Source organism: Spinacia oleracea, chromosome 3 (genome assembly GCF_020520425.1).
Source record: "Spinacia oleracea cultivar Varoflay chromosome 3, BTI_SOV_V1, whole genome shotgun sequence".
Classification (NCBI taxonomy): Eukaryota; Viridiplantae; Streptophyta; class Magnoliopsida; order Caryophyllales; family Amaranthaceae; genus Spinacia; species Spinacia oleracea.
Window position 1 is genome coordinate 125803907 of NC_079489.1, and position 24683 is coordinate 125828589.

At 36.2% G+C, this 24683-nt stretch overlaps 1 protein-coding gene and 1 long non-coding RNA gene across 2 annotated transcripts; both read left to right on the forward strand.

Annotated features, from left to right (window-relative positions):
- Positions 1-3301: 3301 nt before the first annotated feature.
- Positions 3302-7465, forward strand: LOC110793242 (uncharacterized). Its single transcript, XR_002534646.2, has 3 exons — positions 3302-3913; positions 4453-4554; positions 7014-7465. It is a non-coding gene; the product is annotated as an uncharacterized lncRNA (long non-coding RNA).
- A 5813-nt stretch (positions 7466-13278) lies between these two features.
- Positions 13279-16335, forward strand: LOC130469378 (uncharacterized). The gene is made up of 2 exons (XM_056838634.1): positions 13279-14833; positions 15456-16335. Exons 1-2 carry the CDS (start codon positions 14777-14779, stop codon positions 15756-15758), a joined length of 360 nt encoding a protein of 119 aa, XP_056694612.1. The 5' UTR covers positions 13279-14776; the 3' UTR covers positions 15759-16335.
- Positions 16336-24683: the final 8348 nt, after the last annotated feature.

Consider the following 24683-nt stretch of genomic DNA (forward strand, 5'->3'; position numbering starts at 1 on the left):
CAACTTGATGGGGAAATAAACGCGGGGTAGGATCGTTTCACCCTTCGGCTATTTTGATTACCTACAAGCACGAGTATTTCCTTCACTATCCCCAGTGGAGTCGCCACTGTGAGGGGGTCGAAAAAGCACGAGGCTAATGCATGACCTTGTCCCTCGTGGGTGTGACGTTTCTTTTTTTCAAATCAAGTGTAATTGGATTTCCTGTGAGTTTACACCCAATTGACTAGTAATATAGGAGTCGCCATTCAGTTTTTAACGACAATGAGAAAATCTGACAAAACCCGGTTATCGTGACATAAAGGGAATGCAATTATGTTTGACCACGACGGCCGTAGGTTCCCTTGTGATCCCTGGTGTGGGGATCTCTCAACATACACCCGCAAGGTCGAGATTGAGGGTTCGGGGGACTGTAACTACCGAGAGGAGTACTCGCTCGTCGATAACTCTAGAGGCAGGATATCCTTACTAGCTCAGCATAAATAATTGAAGGGACATGCGTTAACTATTAAACTAATCTGAGTTGATTTTAGCAATATGCAACATATAATACTAGATCGATCGCGATTATCTGATTTAAATAACATTAAGGGACCTAGCATGATAATCCAATTTCCCAAAATATTATATTTGTTAGGCGTGGTAGAACAATCAGATTTAGTTAGTTTAAAAGTTTATAAAAGGGCGAGGAAAGCAATTAAATCATGGAAAAGGGACACATTACGACGCACCCTTGAGAGGTGCGTCACGTTTCTCAGAAAACTAACCACTTTGACTTTGCTATTTTTCCTTTTATTTAACGAATCTCAAGTTATGGGACAGGATACGTTCTGTTCAATTTATGGATCGATTGCGACAGAACGCGTGATCAGTTTTGCAACGTGAGGCTTAGGCTTGGGGGTTTAGAGTCAATACTCAGAATAATAACTGTGTGTTGTCCACGTCGAATTTGGGGCTATATTTATAGAAAAGAGTTCGTGGAAAGATAGAATTGTAGAGCTCTAATCCAAGAAGAATTAGGAGAGAACACGTCCCAGGTATTTTCAGCGCCCAGGGCCGGGCGTTAAAGATTTCGGCGCCCAGCTCTGGGCGTTGAAAATGGGATCCAGGCAATTTCAGCGCCCAGGGCTGGGCGTTGAAAATGATGTTTGGGCCGAGTTCTTTATCAGATTTGGACTCTTAGACTCCGGAGTGTTTGAGACTTATCCGAGTCTTTTAGTGCGTATTAACTTTGTGACGGAATGCGTCTGGGCCCGTTACATACTCTAGGTTCGTTAGGATTTTAATTAATACGTAACTCTTATTTTTGAATCATATTAGGAATAGGATTCCTCTTGCAATTTCTATCTCATTTAGGATTTATGTTGGAGTGCAACACCTAATTCTGACAGGTTTCTATCTTTTATGACTTGCCACTTTTAACAACCACCCATTACGACAGTTACTATTTTTAGCAGGTTTCCATAAATAGCAGGTTTCTATAAATAGCAGGTTTCGGGTGAAATGAAAAGGGGAATTGAGATTCGTTATTTTATAGGAGATGCGTTGTCAAGTGGAGATTTATGTTCTCATCATCGAACCTTCCCTTTCGGGAATGGGGGCAAAAGTAGGTGTCTACACTACCATCTCACAAAGTTTCTAGATTTACAATCACATCAACTGAATTAGACTCACAGCTTAAGATTCATCTTGTCATTCTCACACTCTTAATCATCTTCAATCATAACATAATTCAACAATGACTCATAACGATAGCTCGAGTGTTATAAGTAAGTCTTTTCCCAATCCTTAGTTTTCACCACAAGGTGGAAACTCAATATATAATTATTCATAACTTAATATGGTACGCATGGGCACAACATTGCCAAAGTCATATAATTTTCTTCAGAAAATTCTCATAACACAATTCAAATGAAGGCATAGATATTCGTAAGAAATTTATAACTCAATGCGAAAACACACAACTCAATCTCAACATAATAGCTTACTCAATCACAACATATTAGCTTGTTGTTGGGGAAAGTGAACACGAATAGAGAGGGGTCGCTATCAATCACTCCTTACCCTTGGTTATATTCTATAACTATTAGAATTAGAATTCAGAATAGATAGTTCGAGCCTAAGAATTAAGAATCTTTGCGCGGAAAGGTTGGGTGCTGTAAGTCGTATATGGTTTTGGTGTTTATTGAAGTGTGAACTTATCCTTTTACATTGTCTTAAGGTTTTCGTTTTTGAATTTCGAAAATGAAGTTGGTTTACAGAGAAATATAAAGAAATAGTCAAGGTTTAAATGTTTTAACTAAATATTCCTCATAATTTTAATGAAAAATTTTAGATCCTTTCCAAAATGACTTGGGGGCATTATTTATCAAATTGATTCCTCCAATAGAATTATATATTCCAATCACTCTCTCTTGACCAGCTAATATTGTTTCCTTGTCAATCTATCCAACCCTCTTACACGACAATTCAATTAAGCAATGTTGAAGCTTGAAGCTTGACTCGTTGTTGCTCAGATTCAAAACCCCAGTTGAACTCCCACCTACCTTCAGAAGTTAAGTTATTATGTCCAATGTTATTCCTAAGGTGTTAGAGTATTGATTTATTTTATTCTAAAATTTCCTAAGTAGAGATTGGGTTACCTCGCTTTGTATAATACACTATGATTTCAAGACTCGATTTCAAAATGATTATTCAAATGTCCTAAGGTTTTACGTGATGAAGTTTTGAGGACAAAACTTATTTTAAGGGTGGTATAGTGTAACAATCCTGATTTTAAGCAGTTCTTAATATGATATTAAGAGTAATTATCGTCTTAAACGTGTCATTATAATTTTTCTTAAACCTAATTTGAGATTAAGATCTTGAACTTTTATTAAGCTGGTGAATGAATTTGAAATTTTTATTAGTATATTTAAGCTAGTTTTCGAATTGACTCACGAGTTTTTACCACCAGTAAAAATATTTGAAATGTATTCGTTTATGGAGTGGATATTTTGTTATCATAAATAATTTATTAAAATTCAAAGATTTATTATTGAAGTTCTATTCTAAAAAAAAAAAGACAACAACAACAATATATATATATATATATATATATATATATATATATATATATATATATTTTGATAACGTATTTTACTTAATTAAATAAGTTTTGAATTATTTTGATAAGGATTTTTCTTATTAGAGTTGGTTAAAACATTAGTGGAGGATTTTGTGTTACTCTTCCATTCCTTACCTTGTGTCACAACAATACTATGCCAACACATTTCCTTGATGGGTCATCAATACTAACCTCCCTTCTAGCGATATCATTTTCCAGAAACTTCAAAAAAAAAAAAGGAAGAGAGGGGGTGGAACCCCTTCCCTCACCCGCGTCCCTTCTCTCTCTCTCCTTCAACTCAGCTCATCTCCTTTTTCTCTTTGCCAACGATCCTCGCCGTGGATCCCTCCTCACCAACACCCTTATTGTTGTTGTTTGATGTTGTTGTTGTTGCCCTGCTCCTCTTTCCCGTTGTATCCCCTCCCTCTGCTGCTTCTCTCTCTCTCTCGTCCTCCCCTCGTGCTACCGCCGCCGCCACCAACGGTGGTCTTGGATTGCTCCTAGTTGCTTCAATTGCATGGTAACTTCCTATGCTCTTTCCATTAATTGAATGATCTATTCTAATCGAAAATCTAAAACTCCAACCAATCTATTTCAATTTTCTCTTCCACCTCGGCGTGCGCCGCCCTTCTGGTTGCCTTCGTCGCCGCCCTTGTTGTGGTTGTGATGTTGTCACGGTGTTCTACACCTCTTCCTTGTTGCTTCCTCTGTCGTCCTCTGTCTCCTCTCCTCCGTGGGCCGAGCTGGTGGCTTGTCGGAATTGCTGATGTTGTTGATTTCCTGTTGCTTACCTTCCTGCGTCACTATAGGGTATAACTCAAGCTCTTAATTCTATTTCATCTTGTTGTTTTTGTTTCCTAGTTCAATTAGATTGTAATAATTTTATGGAATGAACGGTCAATAACTGTTATTTTGATTATATAGAAATTACTTCTATTATTTAAAAAAAATTGATTTGTAATGGAAAGATTTCAAGTTACAAATTACTTCCTCCATTTTTTTTTAATTGCACCATCTTAGATTTTACGCTTGCCAATGCATTATTTTAACTATTAATATCTCTCATTTTACAATTGAAAAAATTATAAAAAATTGATAATTTGAAAGTATATTTAGAGACGAATCTAACAAGATCCCACATGAATATATTTTTCTTTACCTATAAATCACAAAAAATAACTACATAAGAATATGTGAATAGTGCAAAAACCTAAGATGGTGCAATTATAAAAAAATGGAGGAAGTATTATTAAAAAAAAAAAAGAGGTTTGAAGACTTCTATAACGAATTCAATTGAGCTCTTTTAGAATTAAGTGAACCGTTGTTAATTAGTGTTTTTAATTGTCGAGGTGGATTGATTGGAGAGCAATTAAAGTGATTGAATGGTGAAGCATAAACGGAGAATGATGACCGAATGAGAATCATTGGAGCTAAGGTGCTTAGGGGTTGAGGTACGCATCGTCCAACCAACTTCAATCTATCTTTGAAAATCTATCTTGTGTTTAAGTATTATGTATATTTATAATGTATTGATTGAATGTTCTTTTGCAAATTGAATGTTATTTTGCGAATTAAATTGTGTTTTGCAAAACTGAATTGTATTTGCGAATTGATTTGTTCTTTGCAAATTGAATTGGATTGTAATGCTTGCTGCTAGGTCGGGGTTGTGTCAATGAGAACCCAAGTGAGAGATGGTTTGAGTTGTGGCATTGAGCGGCTAGAGAATTGAGTTCAGTGAGTATCTTGAGGTCGAACTTAGAAATCGTGAGATATATATGTGAAAAAGTCAAAAGGTTAAGAGAGTGTTAATTAAGAGTACGTTAATCATAAGTGAATACGTTAATGATCAGGTAAAAGTCCTTGCATAATGGAATTAGTCCTACTTGAGTTTCTAAGGAGTTGAGGTCTTAGTGTTAAACTACATAAGAGATCCTAAAGTAAGATTTAGTGGAACCAAAGACATCGCTTTTAATTTTAAATTCTTGTTTTCAATGAAGGTTTATGTTTTCTTTCAACTGGGTCATACTTGTTTTTAATTTCTTTTTAATTTATTAAAGTACATATATTTATCTTAATCAAGGGTTAATAATAAAAGGATTCTTTTAATGTAGTAAATGAGAAATCTCTAAAGTATTTTAAGTATAACAAAAGCCGAGTCTTTAATGATTCTTGAATAAGTCGTTCCAAGGGTTTGTAATTCTTCCTAACAAGCCATATTTATTTTGGAATTTCCTAAAAGTCACATGTTTTTCCCAAAACTATGAATTATGGAACTTAAACTAGGTTTGAACAATATTAAAGTGTTTAATGAATGTAAGAGTTGAAAAAATAAACTAAAGATGTTTCGGTTTTGTTTTAAGTTCTTTAAATACATATAGTTTGCAAATAAGTAAATCTTTGACAAATTTTATAAAAGAAATTATTGTAAACAATAACGATATACTTTAAAATAAATAATCAAGCTTTCATATTTTTGAAACCTATTAGTTTGAGATATAACCAGTGGGCATTTCTACGAATAATAAAGATTATTTTTGAGTAATATGTTTTAGGTAAATTTTTATACAATACATTTCAGGCACACTAAGCTATTAAATAATGAATTCGGATTCAAGGAGAGTATACCCTATTGATAACCTTGGGATCTTAAATGAGTATCACTCACTAACAATCAATTATTAATCAATGGTTTAAAGGGTATAGCCAAGGATAAGGAGCGATTCTAAGTTAAAATGGAGTACTTGGGAAGAGTGTCCAAATTTTAATTAGATCGTTACGGTTTGATTAAGTGTAAGAGAAATTGTCAGCAAGTTTTGAGATTGATATTTAACTAGGTTAAGGATTTATTCTAAAAAGAAATTGAGTTTATAATGAGAATGAAGCTAATACATGAGTAAGGGAATGCGAATGATATTTTGAGAACAAATTGCATAAATTGGTAATAAAATGCTTAAGTAGGGGAAAGTAGCCGAGTATATGTTGCATATTGCCCACATGCATCGGTGATGAAAAACATTAAAAGCGAGTGCTACAATTGTAGATTCGTAGTTCGGCGGGATAGACCCGTTAAAGCGGCTTGGCCGTAAAGCGAGTGCTACAAAAGTAGACTCGTAGAAGCGGGATAGACCCTTAATTAGGGACATGTCCTAGTTAATTCTTGCAAGCGTATGTTTATCAGGAGGGCGACGACCCCCACCAAATAGAGACAGTTGGTCATAGCGACCCCTCTCTATTCGTGTTCACTTTTCCCAACAGTAAGCTAATATGTTGTGATTAAGTAAGCTATTATGTTGAGATTAAGTTGTATGTTTTCGCATTGAGTTATAAATTTCATATGAATATCTATATCTACATTTGTATTGTGTTATGAGAACTTTTTGAAGAGAACTATATGACTTTGGCAATGTTGTACCAATGAGTTTCCCATTGAGTTATGAACATGTGTATATGTTGAGTTTCACCGTGTGACACAAAAGTTGGTTGGGGAAATACTTGGTCTATGGTTATGAATAATTGACGAGCAAGGTTATGGTTGAAAAATACTAAGAGTATGGTAAAAAAACTCGATGAATCTTAGGATTTGAGTCTAATTATGTGATGTGATTGTGAATTTAGAAACTATATGTGATGGTAAGTAAGGGCTGAAGTTATTGCAAACATTAATATTGTATTGTTTTCCAAAATTTTGTTTGAATGATAAAGATTTCATGAAATCGATTTCAATGAAGCTATAACGTATTATTAAGTATACTTTCCAAATGGGTTTTATAAGCAAAGTTGCTTTTCAAAGCAAAAATATAAAACTAAAACAAAAATTATTTTGAGCCACCTATCAAATGCATTTTAGGTTGGATGTGTGTACTCAGATTTTCGTTTATTTTGTTCAATGAACCTGTCCTGGTGGGGGCAGAGTTAAAATGTTTTGCAGGCAGCGAGAATCAAGTCTCAGTTCATGTTCAAGGTGCGTAGAGTCCTCCAAGGCCTTATATGTTTTAAGGCGGGCATATGGATTCTCCAAGTGTATTTAAGTCCTTCCTAATTAAGTAATGGGTTGTATTATTTGTTTCTAGAGTTTTTTTTCTTCTTTTGGTTATCATTTATGGATTATATATCCTTGTTGAGTTGGTGTCACTCCAAGGATGTTTTGGGAAATGTTATATGCTGGAATGATGTAATAGCAGGTGAAAGAAAATCTGACGTAATTTCCTAAATAGTATTTTAGGTCGTCCATATTTAGGGGAAGTGCTACCGAATTTTTTTTAATAACTAATTAAGTTTAAGGGTCTTGATTAGTGTCTTTGAGATAGGCTAAACCGTGATTAAATCCTTGAAGTTGTTTGAAGATTTAAAGTTTCTTTAGCAGGGTTTAAAGTTGTAATTACGTTGAGTTTGTTTAAATTAAGACTAAGTGTGTTTTAGAAAGCAGCTCGTTAAGGGCGGGCTGTTACAGGTGGTATCATCCCACAAATTCGAACGTTCCGGTCTTATCTTTAATTTCAGTATCTTTCCTCCGCCTGTAACTTGCCCACTTTTCCATATCCGTTCATAATCCAATGCCAGCAAAACAAATAAGAATCATATGTTTAGTTTACAATATCATTTCAAAATCTATTTCAACATACAAATTATTTCCGAACAATTCCACAAACAATTTCACAATATCAATCAAATTAAACAATTATCCAATATAAATGCAATTCATGATATTCATGGCCATGGATATATGATCATATAAAATAAAGAATAAATTTCAAACACACACGGGCACAACTATATTTTGCTGAACATAAAAGTTACGAGTTTTTCACTCATTTTGGAATTTTTGTTTGTTTGTATTCTTCTTTTTGTTAAACAGGTTTATGGAGGCTTAAGCTGAATTTAAATGGAGCTTGATTGTATTCAATGGATTTAAATTATGTGTTACATATTAAGGTTGTATTCATTTAGTATATGAATTGTCTTAAGTTTAATTGTGAGGTGAAAGGTTTATTATTTATTCAAGGATTATTCATTTGAGTTATTTAAGGTTATTTCGTGGGCCCATAATCCACAGGTCCAGGATCGATCTTAATTAAGATTAAGGTTAATTTTTTCGATGCATATTAAGAGTTAATTGTGATTATTAAGGGTTAAGTGTTCTTTATTAGCAGCTCGAAAGAGCGGGATACCACCTGTAACAGTCCTCCCTTAACGAGCTGCTTTCTAAACACACTTAGTTTTAAATCAAAGAAACTTAACTTAACTACGACTCCAATACAGATATATAACCCACAAATTATAAACTAAAAAGTTTTAAGAAGAAATTATACAGCCCATTAACAAACTCTAGGAACTAAATTACATTTGGCGAATCCACAATCCAACCTTGGACGCATAAGGCCATTTGATAACTCTACGAACCTTGATTCTGAACTGAGACCTAACTCTTGCTACCTGCAAAACATTTTAACTCTGCCCCCACCAGGACAGGTTCAAAGAACAAAATCAGCGGAAATCTGAGTACACACATCCAACCTGAAATGCATTTGATAGGTGGCTCAAAATAGTTTTAGTTTTAGTTTTATAATTTGTTTTGAAAAGCAATTTCGCTTATCAAACTCGCTTCGAAAACATTACATGGTAAAACGTTACAATAGTTTTACTTGCAAAAGCTTCTAACCTTACCATCGTCTCACAAAGTTTCTTCATTCACATTTATATCAACATACATAGGCTCACAACTAAGATTCTTAATTACTCTCATACTCTTAATCGTTTTCACTCCATAGCTTATTTGACAATTAATCATAGAGATAGCTCAAGTACTTCTCCATAAGTAAATTGTTCCCAAACCATCAGTTACGACGAAAGGTGGAACTCAATATATACGCAAATCCCTAACTGAAAGAGGAAACTCATTCGTACAACATTTCCGAAGACATATAATTCTCTTCATAAATTTCTCATAACAATTCAAATTCACTTATAGACATTCATAAGAAATTTATAACTCGTTGCGAAAACATACAACTCAAACTCCGCATAATAGCTTACACAGTCACAACATATTAGCTTACTGTTGGGGAAAGTGAACACGAATAGAGAGGGGTTATTCAACCAACTGTCTCTATTTGGTGGGGGTCGTCACCCTCCTGATAAACATACGCTTGCAAGACTTAACTAGGACATGTCCTTAACTACGGTTCTATCCCGCCTCTACAAGTCTACTTTTGTAACACTCGCTTTACGGCCAAGCCGCTTTAACGGGTCTATCCCGCCGAACTACGGGTCTATCCCGCTTCTACGAGTCTACTTTTGTAGCACTCGCTTTACGGCCAAGCCGCTTTAATGGGTTTGTCCCGCCGAACTACGAGTCTACTATTGTAGCACTCGCTTTAAATGTTTTTCATCACCGACGCATGTGAGCAATATGCAACACATACTGACATACACAGCTACTTTCCCTACTTAAGCATTTTATTACCAACATATGCCATTTCGTTCTCAAAATATATCATTAGCATTCCCTTTCTCACGTATTAGCTTCATTCTCATCATATCTCAACTCAGTTTATTTCCCAGAATAAATCCTTTACCCAATTAAATATCAATCTCAAGACTTGCTGACACTTTCTCTTATACTTGATCAAAATGTAACAATCTACTTAAAATTTGGACACTCTTCTCAACTATTCCCTTTTAATTTAGAATCACTCCTTATTCTTGGTTGTACTCTTAGACCTTTGATTAATAATCGACTGCCAGTGAGTGACACTCATTTAAGATCCCAAGGTTATCAATAGGCTATACTCTCCTCGAATCTGCATTCATTATTTAACTAGCTTAGTGTGCCTGAAATGTATTTTGTAAACATTTACATAAAACATAATTACTCAAACATAATCTTTATTATTCGTTGAAATGTCCTCTCGATAGATTTCAAACTATTAGGTTATAAAAATATGAAAACTTGATTATTTATTTTAAAGTATATTTTTATTCTTTATAATAAACTCTTTTTAAAACTTGTTAATGATTTCTTTATTTGAAAACTATTGTCATTTAAAGAAAACAAAATAAAAACTGAAAATATCTTTCGTTATAACCTTTCCAACTTTTAAATTCATTAAAACACTTAAACGTTTTCCAAAACTAGTTAAATTTCATAATTCATAAATTAAGGAAATCCATGCGATTTAAGAAAATTTCATTACTATTGTATTGCTTTCCAAATTTTAAGTTCATTAAAACACTTAAACCTTTTGAATCTTAAGTCGTGAGTCTAATTATGTGATGTGATTGGGAATTTAGAAACTATCTGTGATGGTAAGTAAGGTATGAAGTTATTGCGAACATTACTATTGTATTGCTTTCCAAATTTTTGTTTGAATGGTAAAGATTTCGTGAAGTCGATTTCAATGAAGTTATAACGTTTTATCAAGTTATGTTTTCCAATTGAGTTTGATAAGCGAAGTTGCTTTTCAAGACAAAACATAAAAACGAAAACTAAAACTATTTTGAGCCACCTATCAAATGTATGACCTCAAGATACTCAATGAACTCAATTCTCTAGTCGTTCAGTGCCTCAACTCAAACCATCTCTCACTAGGGTTCTCATTGACACAAACATTCATTTTACGGAATCGTGATTCTTAAAAGCATTATAATCAAATTCAATTTGCAAAGAACAAATCAATTTGCAAATACAATTCAGCTCTGCAAAACACAATTTAATTCGCAAAATAACATTCAATTTGCAAATATATTTTTCAAACATTGAAGTTGGTTGGACGATGTGTACCTTCAATCTCCAATACATACATTCCAAGAACTACACTTTGATCATCAATTCCCGCTTATCTTTATAATCCAATTCTCCATTAACATTCTCCAACAATTCACCTCGACAAATAAAGGAACGAATTAATTAAACTCCTCATTCAAATCGAATTACAAACTTAGTTGAACTCCTTTTAGAAATCTCTTAATTAATTTTCAAAAATCATTTCAATTTAATTATAAACTCGATTTGGTGTTTATAAGTACAGGCGTAGATTGTCAAACTAGATTGCGATTCTAATTATATTACTAGTTAGAAAATCTTTCAGAAAATGAAATAATAACCTTGAAATTTACTCCATCAAAAACTCGAATTTTTCTTAATCAACTAACAAAATTATTTACACATTATCAATAATAAAATAATGATTTCATGAAACCATTATAATTGAAATGAGGATAAATTGAATGTTATTTTGCGAATTAGATTATGTTTTGCAAAAATGAATTGTATTTGCGAATTGATTTGTTCTTTGCAAATTGAATTGGATTGTAATGCTTTCAAGAATAATGATTCTTTTAAACGAATGTTTGTGTCAATGAGAACCAAAGTGAGAGATGGTTTGAGTTGAGGCATTGAGCGGCTAGAGAATTGAGTTCATTGAGTATCTTGAGGTCGAACTTCGAAATCGTGAGATATGTGAAAAAGTCAAAAGGTTAAGAGAGTGTTAATTAAGAGTTAATCATAAGTGAATACGTTAATGATCAGGTAAAAGTCCTTGCATAATGGAATTAGTCCTACTTGAGTTTCTAAGGAGTTGAGGTCTTAGTGTTTAACTACATAAGAGATCCTAAAGTAAGATTTAGTGGAACCAAAGACACCACTTTTAATTCTAAATTCTTGATTTCAATAAAGGTTTATGTTTTCTTTCAACTGGGTTATACTTGTTTTTAATTTTCTTAAAAGACGCTTGTTTTCTTAATCAAGTGTTAATAATAAAAGAATTCTTTTAATATAGTAAATGAAAACCTTTAAACTATTTTAAGTATAACAAAAGCGGAGTTTTTAATGATTCTTGAATGAGTCGTTTCAAGGTTTTATAATCTTTCCTAACAAGCCATATTTATTTTACAATTTCCTAAAATCCACATGTTTTTCCTAAAACTATGAATTATGGAACTTAAACTAGCTTTGAGCAATATTGAAGTGTTTAATGAACTTAAAGGTTGGAAAGGTTCTAACGAAAGATATTTTCAGTTTTATTTTGATTTCTTTAAATGACAATAGTTTGCAAGTAAAGAAATCATTACAAGTTTTAAAAAGAGTTTATTATAAAGAATAAAAATATACTTTAAAATAAATAATCAAGTTTTCATAGTTTTGAAACCTATTAGTTTGCGATATAACTAGTGGGCATTTCTAAGAATAATAAAGTTTAGTTTGAGTAATTGAGTTTTATATAAACGTTTCTAAAACACATTTCAGGCATACTAAGCTCACATAATTTAACTTTTATAATTAAATCATACTACGAGGTTATTTAATATTCAATTAGATTCTCTAATGGACTGTAGTTAAGGATGTTACCCTTTTGAGGTCAAATTATGATTTTTTTGGTTAAGAAGTTTAATCAAAGGAATAAATCAATAAGAGTGAACTCATGGGTTAACTAGATCTTTACGATGTGAGTGGTGTAACTTCAAAGAGTCAACGAGTCTCGGGGATGATTTATTATTAGTTGAGGAATTACTCTGAGAAAGGAGTTCAGTTGAAATGTTATGGGAAATAAGCAAATAGCTGATTAAAGAACGCGAACAGTAATTTGAGAACGAAATTGCATAAGTTGGTAATAAAATGCTTAAGTAGGGGAAAGTAGCCGTGTATGTGTTGCATAGTGCTCACATGCATCGGTGATGAAAAACATTTTAAGCGAGTGCTACAATTGTAGACTCGTAGTTCGGCGGGATAGACCCGTTAAAGCGGCTTGGACGTAAAGCGAGTGCTACAAAAGTAGACTCGTAGAAGCGGGATAGACCCGTAGTTCGGCGGGATAGACCCGTTAAAGCGGCTCGACCGTAAAGCGAGTGCTACAAAAGTAGACTCCTAGAAGCGGGATAGACCCGTAGTTAGGGACATGTCCTAGTTAAAGTCTTGCAAGCGTATGTTTATCAGGAGGGTGACGCCCCCACCAAATAGAGACAGTTGGTCATAGCGACCCCTCTCTATTCGTGTTCACTTTCCCCAACAATAAGCTAATATGTTGTGATTAAGTAAGCTATTATGTTGAGATTAGGTTACGTGTTTTCGCATTGAGGTATAAATTTCTTATGAATATCTATATCTACATTTGTATTGTGTTATGAGAACTTTATGAAGAGAATTATATGTCTTTGGCAATGGTGTACCAATGAGTTTCCCATTGAGTTATGAACATATGTATATGTTGAGTTTCGCCATGCGACACAAAAGATGGTTGAGGAAATTTATTTTTAGGGAAATACTTAGTCTATGTTATGAGTAATTGACGAACAAGGTTATGGTTGAAAAAGACTAAGAGTATGGTAAAAACTCGATGAATCTTAAGTCGTGAGTCTAATTATGTGATGTGATTGGGAATTTAGAAACTATTTGTGATGGTAAGTAAGGTATAAAGTTATTGCGAACATTACTATTGTATTGCTTTCCAAATTTTTGTTTGAATGGTAAAGATTTCGTGAAGCCGATTTCAATGAAGTTATAACGTTTTATCAAATTATGTTTTCGAATTGAGTTTGATAAGCGAAGTTGCTTTTCAAGACAAAACATAAAAACGAAAACTAAAACTATTTTGAGCCACCTATCAAATGTAATGTGTGTACTCGGATTTCCGCTGATTTTGTTCAATGAACCTGTCCTGGTGGGGGCAGAGTCAAAATGTTTTGCAGGTAGCGAGAATCGAGTTTCAGTTCAGGTTCAAGGTGCGTAGAGTCCTTCGGATGTCTTATATGTTTCAAGGCGGATTTATAGATTCTCCAAGTGTATTTAAGTCTTTTCCAATTTGTTAATGGATTGTATTATTGATCGAGGGGAAAACTAGGTCGTTGCTAGTCTCTCCTAATCAAATAAAAAACCTAAACAAACCACTAAACACAAGTAAAGCGACAAGTAAGGGTCAAAATCCACAAGGACTAAGGTGCGCTAATTTATGCTAATCGAACAACAAGCTAGGTCGAAACGAGGTTTTGGAAAATCACTAATCGAATAAAACTAATTAAACTAAACTAAGAAATCAAAAGTAAACGAGATTAGGGAATGGGTCAAACAACAACAAATCATGGAATAGGCATAAAATAATTGAAAATGGGGAAGATTCACAAGCACTACATGAATAAGCGTCGAATTCAAAAATAGCTCCAACTATCTCCCGACATGCGAGCAATTTCCCTAAGCATCAAGGATGAACTCCCGTTCTACCCTATCATACCTGAGGTAAATCAAAATCCCAATTCAACCAAATAGTCAAGTTTAGGTCTTTAATCCCTTTCCAACCCAACTAAACTACTCCAAGCAATCATGAAACACTTAATTGATCAAGTTAAATGCAACATGTATTGGAAATGCCTAAACATGTAATAATTTAAGGGGCTTACTATTTACCGCCCCACATTACTCAAAACCGCCCTAATATTTTACCTATATAACCCTCTTTATTTACCCCTTTATTTTTAACATTTACCATTACCATTTCTTTTTTTACCGCTTCTTCCCACATCACTGCCGGAGCACCACCGCCGGAGCACCGCTGCCGGAGCGCCGCCACCGGAGCACCACCGCCGCCACCGGAGCACCACCTCCTGCCGGAGCACCACCGCCGGTGACTGCAGCCTGGAGCACCGCCGCCGGAACCCACTTCCAACACCACGCCGACCACCACAATGCGAAACAACTTTTACATGGCCGAGACTACCGGAGGAACTTCAAATTCACAAGAGGTATTTTTTTTTTTCCGGAAAAAAATTTAATGGACTTATGCAATTCTAGCTCCGACCATGGTACAGACTTATGAGTTTTAAGTCTGTACCATGGTACAGACTTATGCAATTCTAGCTCCAACTATGGTACAGACTTATGCAATTCTAGCTCCAACCATGGACTGAGCTAAAACTTCATAAGTCTATACCATGGATGGAACTAGAAATTCATATGTCCGTTAAATTTTAAGTTTTTTATTTGTTGTTTAATTTGGTTAAATTTTTCCGAAAAAAACATTAGTGACTTATGCATTTTAAGTTTGTACCATGGTACAGACTTATGAATTTTAAGCTCGTACCATGGCAGGGGCTTACAATTCATAAGTCTACACCATGGTACAGACTTATGAATTTTAAGTTTGTACCATGGGACAGACTTATGTGTTTTAAGCTCATACCATGGCAGGAGCTTAAACTGCATAAGTCTACACCATGGTGTGAGCTTAAAATGCATAAGTCCCTACCATGGTTTGAGCTTAAACTGCATAAGTTTGTGTCATAAAAATAAAATTAGTATTTTTCTTATATATTGATTATAAAAATTACTTTGTTTAAATATATTTTTTTTATATAAAATGGGCAGGTTCCGTTGCTAGATTTAGGAAGCGATGGTATTAATTATAATCCAAAATTCGTAACTTCTGAAATATTTTCGAGTGATGATGCTGCTGTTGAGTGGGCTAGAAACATTGCTATTAGCAATGGTTTTAAGCTTGTGAAGTCCTCATGGAAACGAGGAGAATTGTACTTGAGATGTAACCGCGGTGAAAGAAATAGAGGCAAAGGAAGAAATTTGGCACAACAACATGACTTCTATTCTGGCACAACAACACTTTTCGCTCTTCCCCATCCCAAATCTGTCGGGCGACATGCCCCCCAAAACTAGGAATGACGTTACAATCAACCGGGCCACCCGAGATATGAGACCTAACTATCCAAGACTCGTTTGCCAATTGCTTATGTCGTTTACTCATCCTCGCAGCGCTCGACTCAGATCTAACAAACTTCCCTCCTTCACCCTTCACAATCGAAACAACATCGGGTTCAGAATCATCGTCCTTAGCCACATCATCCCTAGCCACATCATCCCTATGCACATTAACATCCTCATCCTCCAAAGCCAACTCGGCCTCCAGCTCCTGCTCAAAGCCATCACCCCCATCCTCATCATCAAACGGACGAGAAGACTGACTTTCATGCACCGGTTGAATCACTCGTGCAACCTGCTTCTCTCTCCTAACTGAAGCATCAATACATCGATCTCGAGTATGTCGAGCACCAGAGTCAACATCGCTAGTGAGATACACGGAGGAAGATTCCCCAACTTTTTGCTATATATTTGAAAATCAATAATTAATTACCATCAAAATAATTTATAACTATGAGTATATTTTTTTTTAGTCTCATAACAAGTAATTTTTATTAGCATCAATGGAGCGTAATAACACTATCAATTTTGAATATTATTTCACTACTCATAACAAATGCCTAATATTTAGTAAACTCAAACTTAGGTATTTATTAATATGATTATTTCTTAACATTTTTTCTACTATTTAAGCTAGTTTTTTCATGGTACGAGCGTGCTTATAGTTATGAAAAAAATTGAATACATTTTTTCTACTATTCGGTAGCTTTTTCAATTTTGTTTCATTTAAATAAATTCTTTAGTAATTTTATTTAATATATATAGTCATCTTTAAAAATTATGTTTATAATTACTTAACAATACAAATTTAAAACGTAATAATTATAATTAATAAACATAATAATTATAATTAATAAACATGGAAAAAAAGTTGGGTTTTTCTTTCATAAAAAATAGCCTACAACTAATAAGTCTATGTCGATTTTATTTTTTTAAAAAAGTTGTTGACTTATGCATTTTAGGCTCCATCCATGGAATAGACTTATGAATTTTAAGCTTGTTCCATGGCTCGAGCTTAATATGCATAAGTCTAAACCGTGGACGAAGCGTAAATCGCATAAGTCCATGTCTATTTAATTTGTTAAAAAAAAGTTAGAGACTTATGCATTTTAGGCTCCATCCATGGAAGAGACTTATAAATTTTAAGCTCGTTCCATGGCTCGAGCTTAATCTGCATAAGTCTAAACCATGGACAAAGCTTAAATTGCATAAGTCCATGTCTATTCAATTTGTTAAAAAAAAATTAGAGACTTATGCATTTTAGGCTCCATCCATGGAAGGGACTTTTGAGTTTAAAGATCCTACCATGGATGAGGCTTAATTTGCATAAGTCTAGACCATGGACTAGGCTCAATTCGCATGAGTCTATGTTTCCTAAACTCAAATTCGATTTCTGATTGAACTTCCACACAATTCAACAAACAAATTTAATAAATAAACCACACAATTCAACCCAATCTGATTTTCTCTTCGTCATTAAAATCGAACTAATTGAACAAACGAATAAATCACAATATCATCCCAAAACAGGAAATTTAATAGAAAATTGAAAACCAAAAAAAACCAGAAAATTAAATCTAGCAAATTGGAATACATGAACTTTCATTTTAACATCTAATTGAACTCAAAAACCCAGAAAATTGGCGGCATCTAATTGACAAAAAACGTTTTCCTCGCCGGTTTTTTAACTCCCTACGCCGCCGGTTGCTTGGCTCTCGTCGCCGACGATTCTTTTGTTACCTTCGCAGGATGATTTTGGCTACCGTCATGTGATTCCACCGGTGCTGTTGGTGCTAGATCCAAAGGAGAGGCGGCCGTAATGTACTGATTCTTGCCCCGTCGCCGTCGCTGGGCAAGGTGGCTGGGTTGTTCAACGGGAAAGTTGGTCGGGTTGTTCAACGAGCAAGGTGCCTGGGTTGTTGTGCTGTTGCGAGCCTGCGAGAAAAAGGGTAACAGGAAAGGGGAACGAGGTTGCAGCGGGAGACGGTGGTGGTTGGCAGCGCGAAACCGGAAAGGGGAACGAAGATGCAACAGAAACGGTGGTGGTCGGCGGGGCAATAAACTTGTGTCGTTTTTCCGACCACCTTCGCCGGCCACAGTGCTGCGACCCCGCCATCTGGTGGTCGGCGTTGAGTGAAGGAAAGTTTGTGGTGGTGGTTGGATTTTCTCTCTCCAAAATGGATGAGGTGAAAATTAAAAATCTGATTTGGTAAATTGGATTAAGTAAGGGTATTAAGGGGAAAAAGTGAGAAATATTGGGGCGGTTTTGAGTAATGTAGGGCGGCTTTTAGCGCTCCACTAATTTAATCATGAAAATCCCTAATTTCCAATCACAAACAACCAAATCAATCATTGTTAGGTTTTCACCCAAACCCTAACCAATAAACTACTCCATCAACATAAAAACACAAAATTTATAGAAATTAACAACTAATAACATGATTCTAAGCAAAACAACAACTAATTTAAAGATTTAATTATAAAACTAAACATGAAACTAATCTAATCAAAGAAACATATAAAACAATAAATAAGACAATAAATGAAGAGAGAAGAGTAAAGAAAATCTCATTGATTAAATGATGGAAATCTCCAAATCATCAAGTCCCCCATCTTTGATTCTTCAAAATCCAATTTCAACCCATTTAATTTTCTCACTTTTCTCTCCCTAAAACTAAAACCCTAGAAAATGAGACTAATTATGTACATTCTAATGTTAGTCCCCCTGTCATAACACACAAATGAGTATTTATACTCAAGGCTTAAATTAAATAAAAGGAAGAAAGAAAATAAATAATAAGAGTAAAATCTGATAAAAATAAAACTAGAAAACAAAAATAAAAGGAGAGAAAAAAAATGTAAAAGAAAAGAAAACTAAAAGGAAAACTAAAACCCAAAATCAATCAAACCCCCTCGTAGCCCCTTTTTTTATCACCAAATCCCAAAACTTTCAGAATCAATTTGGTCGCTCCTCCTTCGCTGCGCTCAGTCCTTCTTCCATTTCGCTGCCCTGCTACGCAGCTCAATCTGCATCGTCCATCATCATCAACATTCATCGTCACTCATCCACGACCATCATCATATGTTCATCTCCATCTATCAATCATCCTCATCAATGGTCTTCAATCGTTCATCCTCGGTCAATCATCATTCATCAACCACAATCGAATTCAAACCCTTTCTAACGAAATCGCAACCTTTGATTCAACCATGTACGGCGGCGGATCAAGCATAACGAATAACCTCACTCACGAGAGCAACCACGTGACCTCATTAATTCCGTACCAATTTGAGCGATGAAACAGGTTCGGTCGAACTAATTAGGTGTTCGGGCGAACTCCATTGAGGTTCGATCGAACCTCGGACTTGCAGGAACTTTTTTAAATTGGTTCGGTCGAACCAATTACGGGTTCGAACGAACCCAATTACTCTGTCTTTCCTCTGTTTCTGGGATGCAATGTTGGGCCGTTTTGGTGTTGTTTTGGGTTAATTTTGGTGTTGGAGTTGTATTGGCGCTTTGATGATGGAGTGAGGTTGCAGCGTTTGTGGTGGAGAGGGGAGTTGAGCAGGTGGTTACGGTGATTGCGGTGGTGGATGTCAGTGAAAGAGTAGGGTGCTGCTTAGGGATGTCAGTGGGGCGGGTTTTATAGGAGACCCGCCCCGCATCCGCCCCAAGTAGGCGGGGATGGAGGTAGGTTTGGCGGGTGATGGGGCGGGGATGGGTATAAAAATCATACCCGCCATGGGTGATGGGGCGGTTGTGGATTTTGTGTTGGACCCGCCCCATCCCCGCCCGCCCCGCCCCATCCCCACCCACCCCGTCCTATCCCCACTCGCCCCGCTTGATACTCGTCAACCCTATCCGAATATCATTCCCTAAGTGAATTGAAAAATTTAAAGAACATAAAAAGTTGACCAATTTTTTTATGCGTTTGGATTGGTTTGTAGTATTTGATATTATGAATTAAGGCAAAACTTCTAATTTTATGTGTTAAAATTTTTGTGGGTATTGATGCGGATATGGGGCGGGGATGAGACGGGGATGGATACCCAGGCGGGTGGTGGGGCCGGGATAGATTTTAGTTTGTACCCGTTGGGGCGGGGATGAGGATGAATTTTGTACTCGCCATGGGTGATGGGGCGGGGATGGGGATGAAAATTTTAGGTGGGGATGGGGATGGAGGGACATACATCCGCATCCGCCCCGCCCCATTGACATCCCTAGTGCTGCTAGGTGGTGGTGTAGGATAGGAGAGGAGGTGGTGTAGGCTAAGCTTTACTTTGTTGATTACCATGGGCAGCAGTTTGGTCAAATTTTGGGCCACAAACCACAAAGCCCATACTCCAATTGTTTAGTTCCTTGACAAGTTAACACAATTGACTCGATTATTGAACTCGTGCCCGGCCTTAAAATACCCGATCACCTACACACATACAAACAAAGACGAGGGGAGAATCGAAATATATATATATATATATATATATATATATATATATATATATATATATATATATATATATATATATATATATATATACACACACACACGAAGGAAATAAAATAAAACAAAAATAAATATATAAATAATAATAATAATAATGATAATAATAACAATAATAATAATAATAATAAGAAGAAGAAGAAATAGAAATAAATTTAGAAAATGATAATGAAAACTAAAATAATTAAATTACAAAAATATAAAAATAAGGAAAACAAACAAATTACGAAATTAAGGCCTAAAAACAAAGAAAAACCACTAAGTATGCTAATTAAGCTACAAAATATAAAATATAATTATAAAGGTTAAAAATGATAAAATTAGATAAATATATAATAAAATAAGCTAGAAAAATACCTAAAAACTACCCCTAGGAGTGACATAAATGTCACTCATCAATTATTCCTTTCTAGAGCTTTTTGGTTTATTATTTGTGGATTATATATCCTTGTTGAGTTTGGTGACACCCTGGTGATGTCTTGGGAAATGTTATATGTTGGAATGTTGTAACTAAAGAAGGTGAAAGAAAATCTGACGTAATATCCTAAGCAATGTTTTAGGTTGTCCATATTTAGGGGAAGTGCTGCCGAAATTTTTAATAAATAATTAAGTTCAAGGGTCTTGAAAAGTGTCATTGAGATAGGCTAAACCTGTGATTAAATCTTTGAAGTTGTTTGAAGAGTTAAAGTTCGTTTAGCGAGGTTTAAAGTTGAAATTACGTTCAGTTTGTTTAAAGTAAGTCTAAGTGTGTTTAGAAAGCAGCTCGTTAAGGGCGGGCTGTTACAGGTTACACTAAGGTTGAGAAACCTTTCAAGAGTCTGACTAAGGAGACTATGATAGTAACTACTAGTTCAGCGCCTATCAAGATTTCCGGAAAGGCGAAGGAGGAATATAAAGCCTCATCTTCCAGGTTTTCCAAGAGCGACAAGCCTACCTTGAAAGAGTTGCAGGCTAAGAAATACCCCTTCCCAGACTCAGACTTGCCTGGCATGTTGGATGACTTGCTTAAAAATAAAGTAATAGAACTTCCCGAGTCCAAGCGCCCTGAACAAATGGGAAGAACTTCCGATCCTAAATACTTCCCATATCATAGGTTGGTGAGTCATCCTATCGAAAAATGCATAACTCTTAAGGAGAAGATTATGCAACTTGCTAAAGATGGGAAGATTGTTCTTGATCTAGATGAGGCGGTTACAACTAATCACGCTTCAGTAGTTTGTGAATCACTTCAAACCCTACAATTTGGAAGTTTGGAGCCAGTAATTGTTTACGTGATCAGACCAGCAGTTCAACATGATGATGTGTTTCCAGTTGAACACGAGGAGGATGACGAAGGGTGGACGGTCATCACAAGGAAGAGGCCGAGAAAACAAGTACACAGGCCAAAACCGCAACCCCTCGTCACAAGAAGAAACAACAAAAGAAAAAGAGTGTCAAGCGCTCGAAAGGAAAAAAGAAGTTTAGGGGTGCTAACAAACAGACTGTGCTCCCTATCGATATGCTTGAACAGGAGCCTTTGGATCCTGTAACTTTAGAAGAATTTTTTCCAAAAGATTACTTTACTGCAGTGACTGTCAATACAGTCTCATTCGTTGAGGGTGAGGAAGAACTAGTCGGTGGAGAGGAGACGTCCATAAAATTGACCTTACGACAGTCTGAACCATTGGTAGACTCAAAATTTTCCTCTATCTTAGAAGCGTTGCCATCACGTATGGGCTGGAAGCAAATTTTCCATTTGCCTAAGGAAATGTGCCAACAGGTGGCCCTTGCTCTCCAACACCCTGAATTATATGTTGACAAGGTAAAGGATGCTGGGGAACCTGCAGAAAATTCGACCAAGTGTCTGTCCTGTAATACAGCTTTAGCCTTTACAGATGATGATTTACTCATGGGGACAAAGCCCCACAATCGACCTTTGTTTGTGTCTGGCTATATTCGTGAACAAAAAGTTGGCCGCATCTTAGTCGACGGTGGATCCGCTGTCAACATTATGCCCAAATCCACAATGATTGATTTAGCGATAAAAACAAATGAATTGTCAACCAGTCGGATCGTCATTCAAGGATTTAATCTTGATAGCCAGAGGGCAATAGGCATAATACGCCTCGAACTCACCATGGGGGAATTGACATCATCTACCCTTTTCCACGTGATTGACACAAAAACGTCTTATAAGATGTTACTTGGACGCCCTTGGCTTCATGAAAATGGTGTCGTCGCTTCGACCCTCCACCAATGTCTCAAATACTATCGTGGAGGTGAAAAGAAAATCAATGGGGATGTCAAACCGTTCGCCTAGGCCGATTCCTACTTCGCTGATGCCAAATTTTTTGAAGATGAAGGAACGTCAAGCGAGATACTACCATCTCAAATTCTCTCTACAGGCAAGAAGGATGACAAGAAAGAAGTCGATTCATCTTTAATCCCTAAGGAGTTGTCAAATCAGAAACAGGAATTTCATAAAGAAAAGGGGAATAAAGAAGTTGTCCCTAAACCCATCCAAAAATCAAAGGCATCGCCGACCTTCTCAGTCTTGCGATACATCCCAAAGTCGCGTCGAAAAGAAGGAGAATCACCATTTGCAGAATGTCATGACGCTAAATTTGAAACAAAGGTGGGGAAGAAAGTGGATGAAGTTGTTCTCCAAGACTTGAAGAGAAAAACAATATTTCCCCTTTCTAAGGGAAAGAGTAGTCAAATCATCAAGTCGCCTATCGTTGAAGAATCCTCAGGAGTCAAAGAGCTGAATAAAGAGAAGTTTGACCCGAATACATATAAGCTCTTGGCAAAGTCGGGATATGATTTTGAAAATCCAACACCTATGGGTAAAGTCATTGATGCTAAACCTCATGGTCTCAATGACACACAAAAGAAACTTCTTGGGTACGTTGATGGGTTTCAGGAATCCAAGACGGGGGTAGGATATGGAGAAAAGTGAACACCTTGTCTTCACAGTATATAACTGCAGAAGAGGTTGAAGAAAATGAGGCTGAAAGTGATGATCAGCCGGAGAAAACTTCTGTTTTTGATCGACTGCGTCCACCTACAACTAAGAACCAGTCATCTGTGTTCGACAGGCTTGGTGAACATGGGATGAAGGAAATAATTCCCTTGGTCCAAGTATGCATTCAATGTTAAGTCTAATAAATGCGGTTCAGTATTAATTAACAAGTTAATAATTCAGTGAGATCAAGTGAGCTGAATGCCTAGCTAGAGGCCGCTTCAGTTTAAGTGGAATTAATGATATTAATCCACAGCTTACTCTTGACTGAACCCGTAGGGTCACACAAATAGTACGTAAACGGATCAAGTATTTAATGGCATTAAATACTCTATCTATGGATATTCGGAATCGACGGATCTTGGTTTCAGTGGGAGCTGAGATCGTCACAAGCAAGAAATGAATACTCAGGAAACGATGATATTGCCGAAAACGGAAATATGGATCGTATCGGAAATATGAATATTATCCAAGTCGTAGATGTTGCCGGAAACGGAAACATGGTACGTATCGGAAAATATTATCGGAAATGGAAATATTGCCGGAATCGGAAATATTGCCGGAAACGGAAATATTGTCAGAATCGGAAATATTGTCGGAATCGGAAAAAAATTCCGGAAACGGAAATATTAAATATTTGTTCGAAACGGAAATTAATTCCGGAATCGGAAATATTAAATATTGTTCGTATCGGAAATGAATTCCGGAATCGGGAATTTAATCGGAAGCGTATCGTACGAATTAGCATCGGACGAGGCCCGCTAGACGAAGGCCCAGCACGAAGCCAGGCCATCGCCCAGCGAGCCGCACGCAGCAACGCACGCCTCGACCAGGCCCAGCGCAAGGCCAGGCCCAGCCAAGGGCGCACGCGCGCGCAGCACTGCACATGGGCTGTGCGTCTGTCGTGGGCCGCAAGGCCTGCGCGGGTGCACGGCTTGTACGATGCGTGTGCGGGAAATCCTAATCCTATTAGGATTTGTGCAAAGATTAAAATCCTAATCCTATTAGATTTGCTTTGTTATTTAGAGTCCTAATAAAGTTCTAATTTGCAAATCCACATCCTAGTAGGATTACAATTCCTTTTCCATACTCCTATAAATAAGTGCCTAGGGTCACAATTTATGGGTACGATTGAAGTATTCAAAGGGTAAGTTTTTGAAATATAAATCAGCCATACACTTGCAATAAGAGCCGAAAATCCTAAGCACCTTAAGGGCGATTCTAGTTGGTCTAACTTGAGGCGGATCCGGACGTACTGTGGACTATCTACGGAGGGACGACATTTGGAGTCCTAAAGACTTGTTCTTGTTCGGTTCGGGCGCAACTAGGGAAGGCACGCTACAACATGTATGCATCTATTCTATGCTAAATGATTATGTG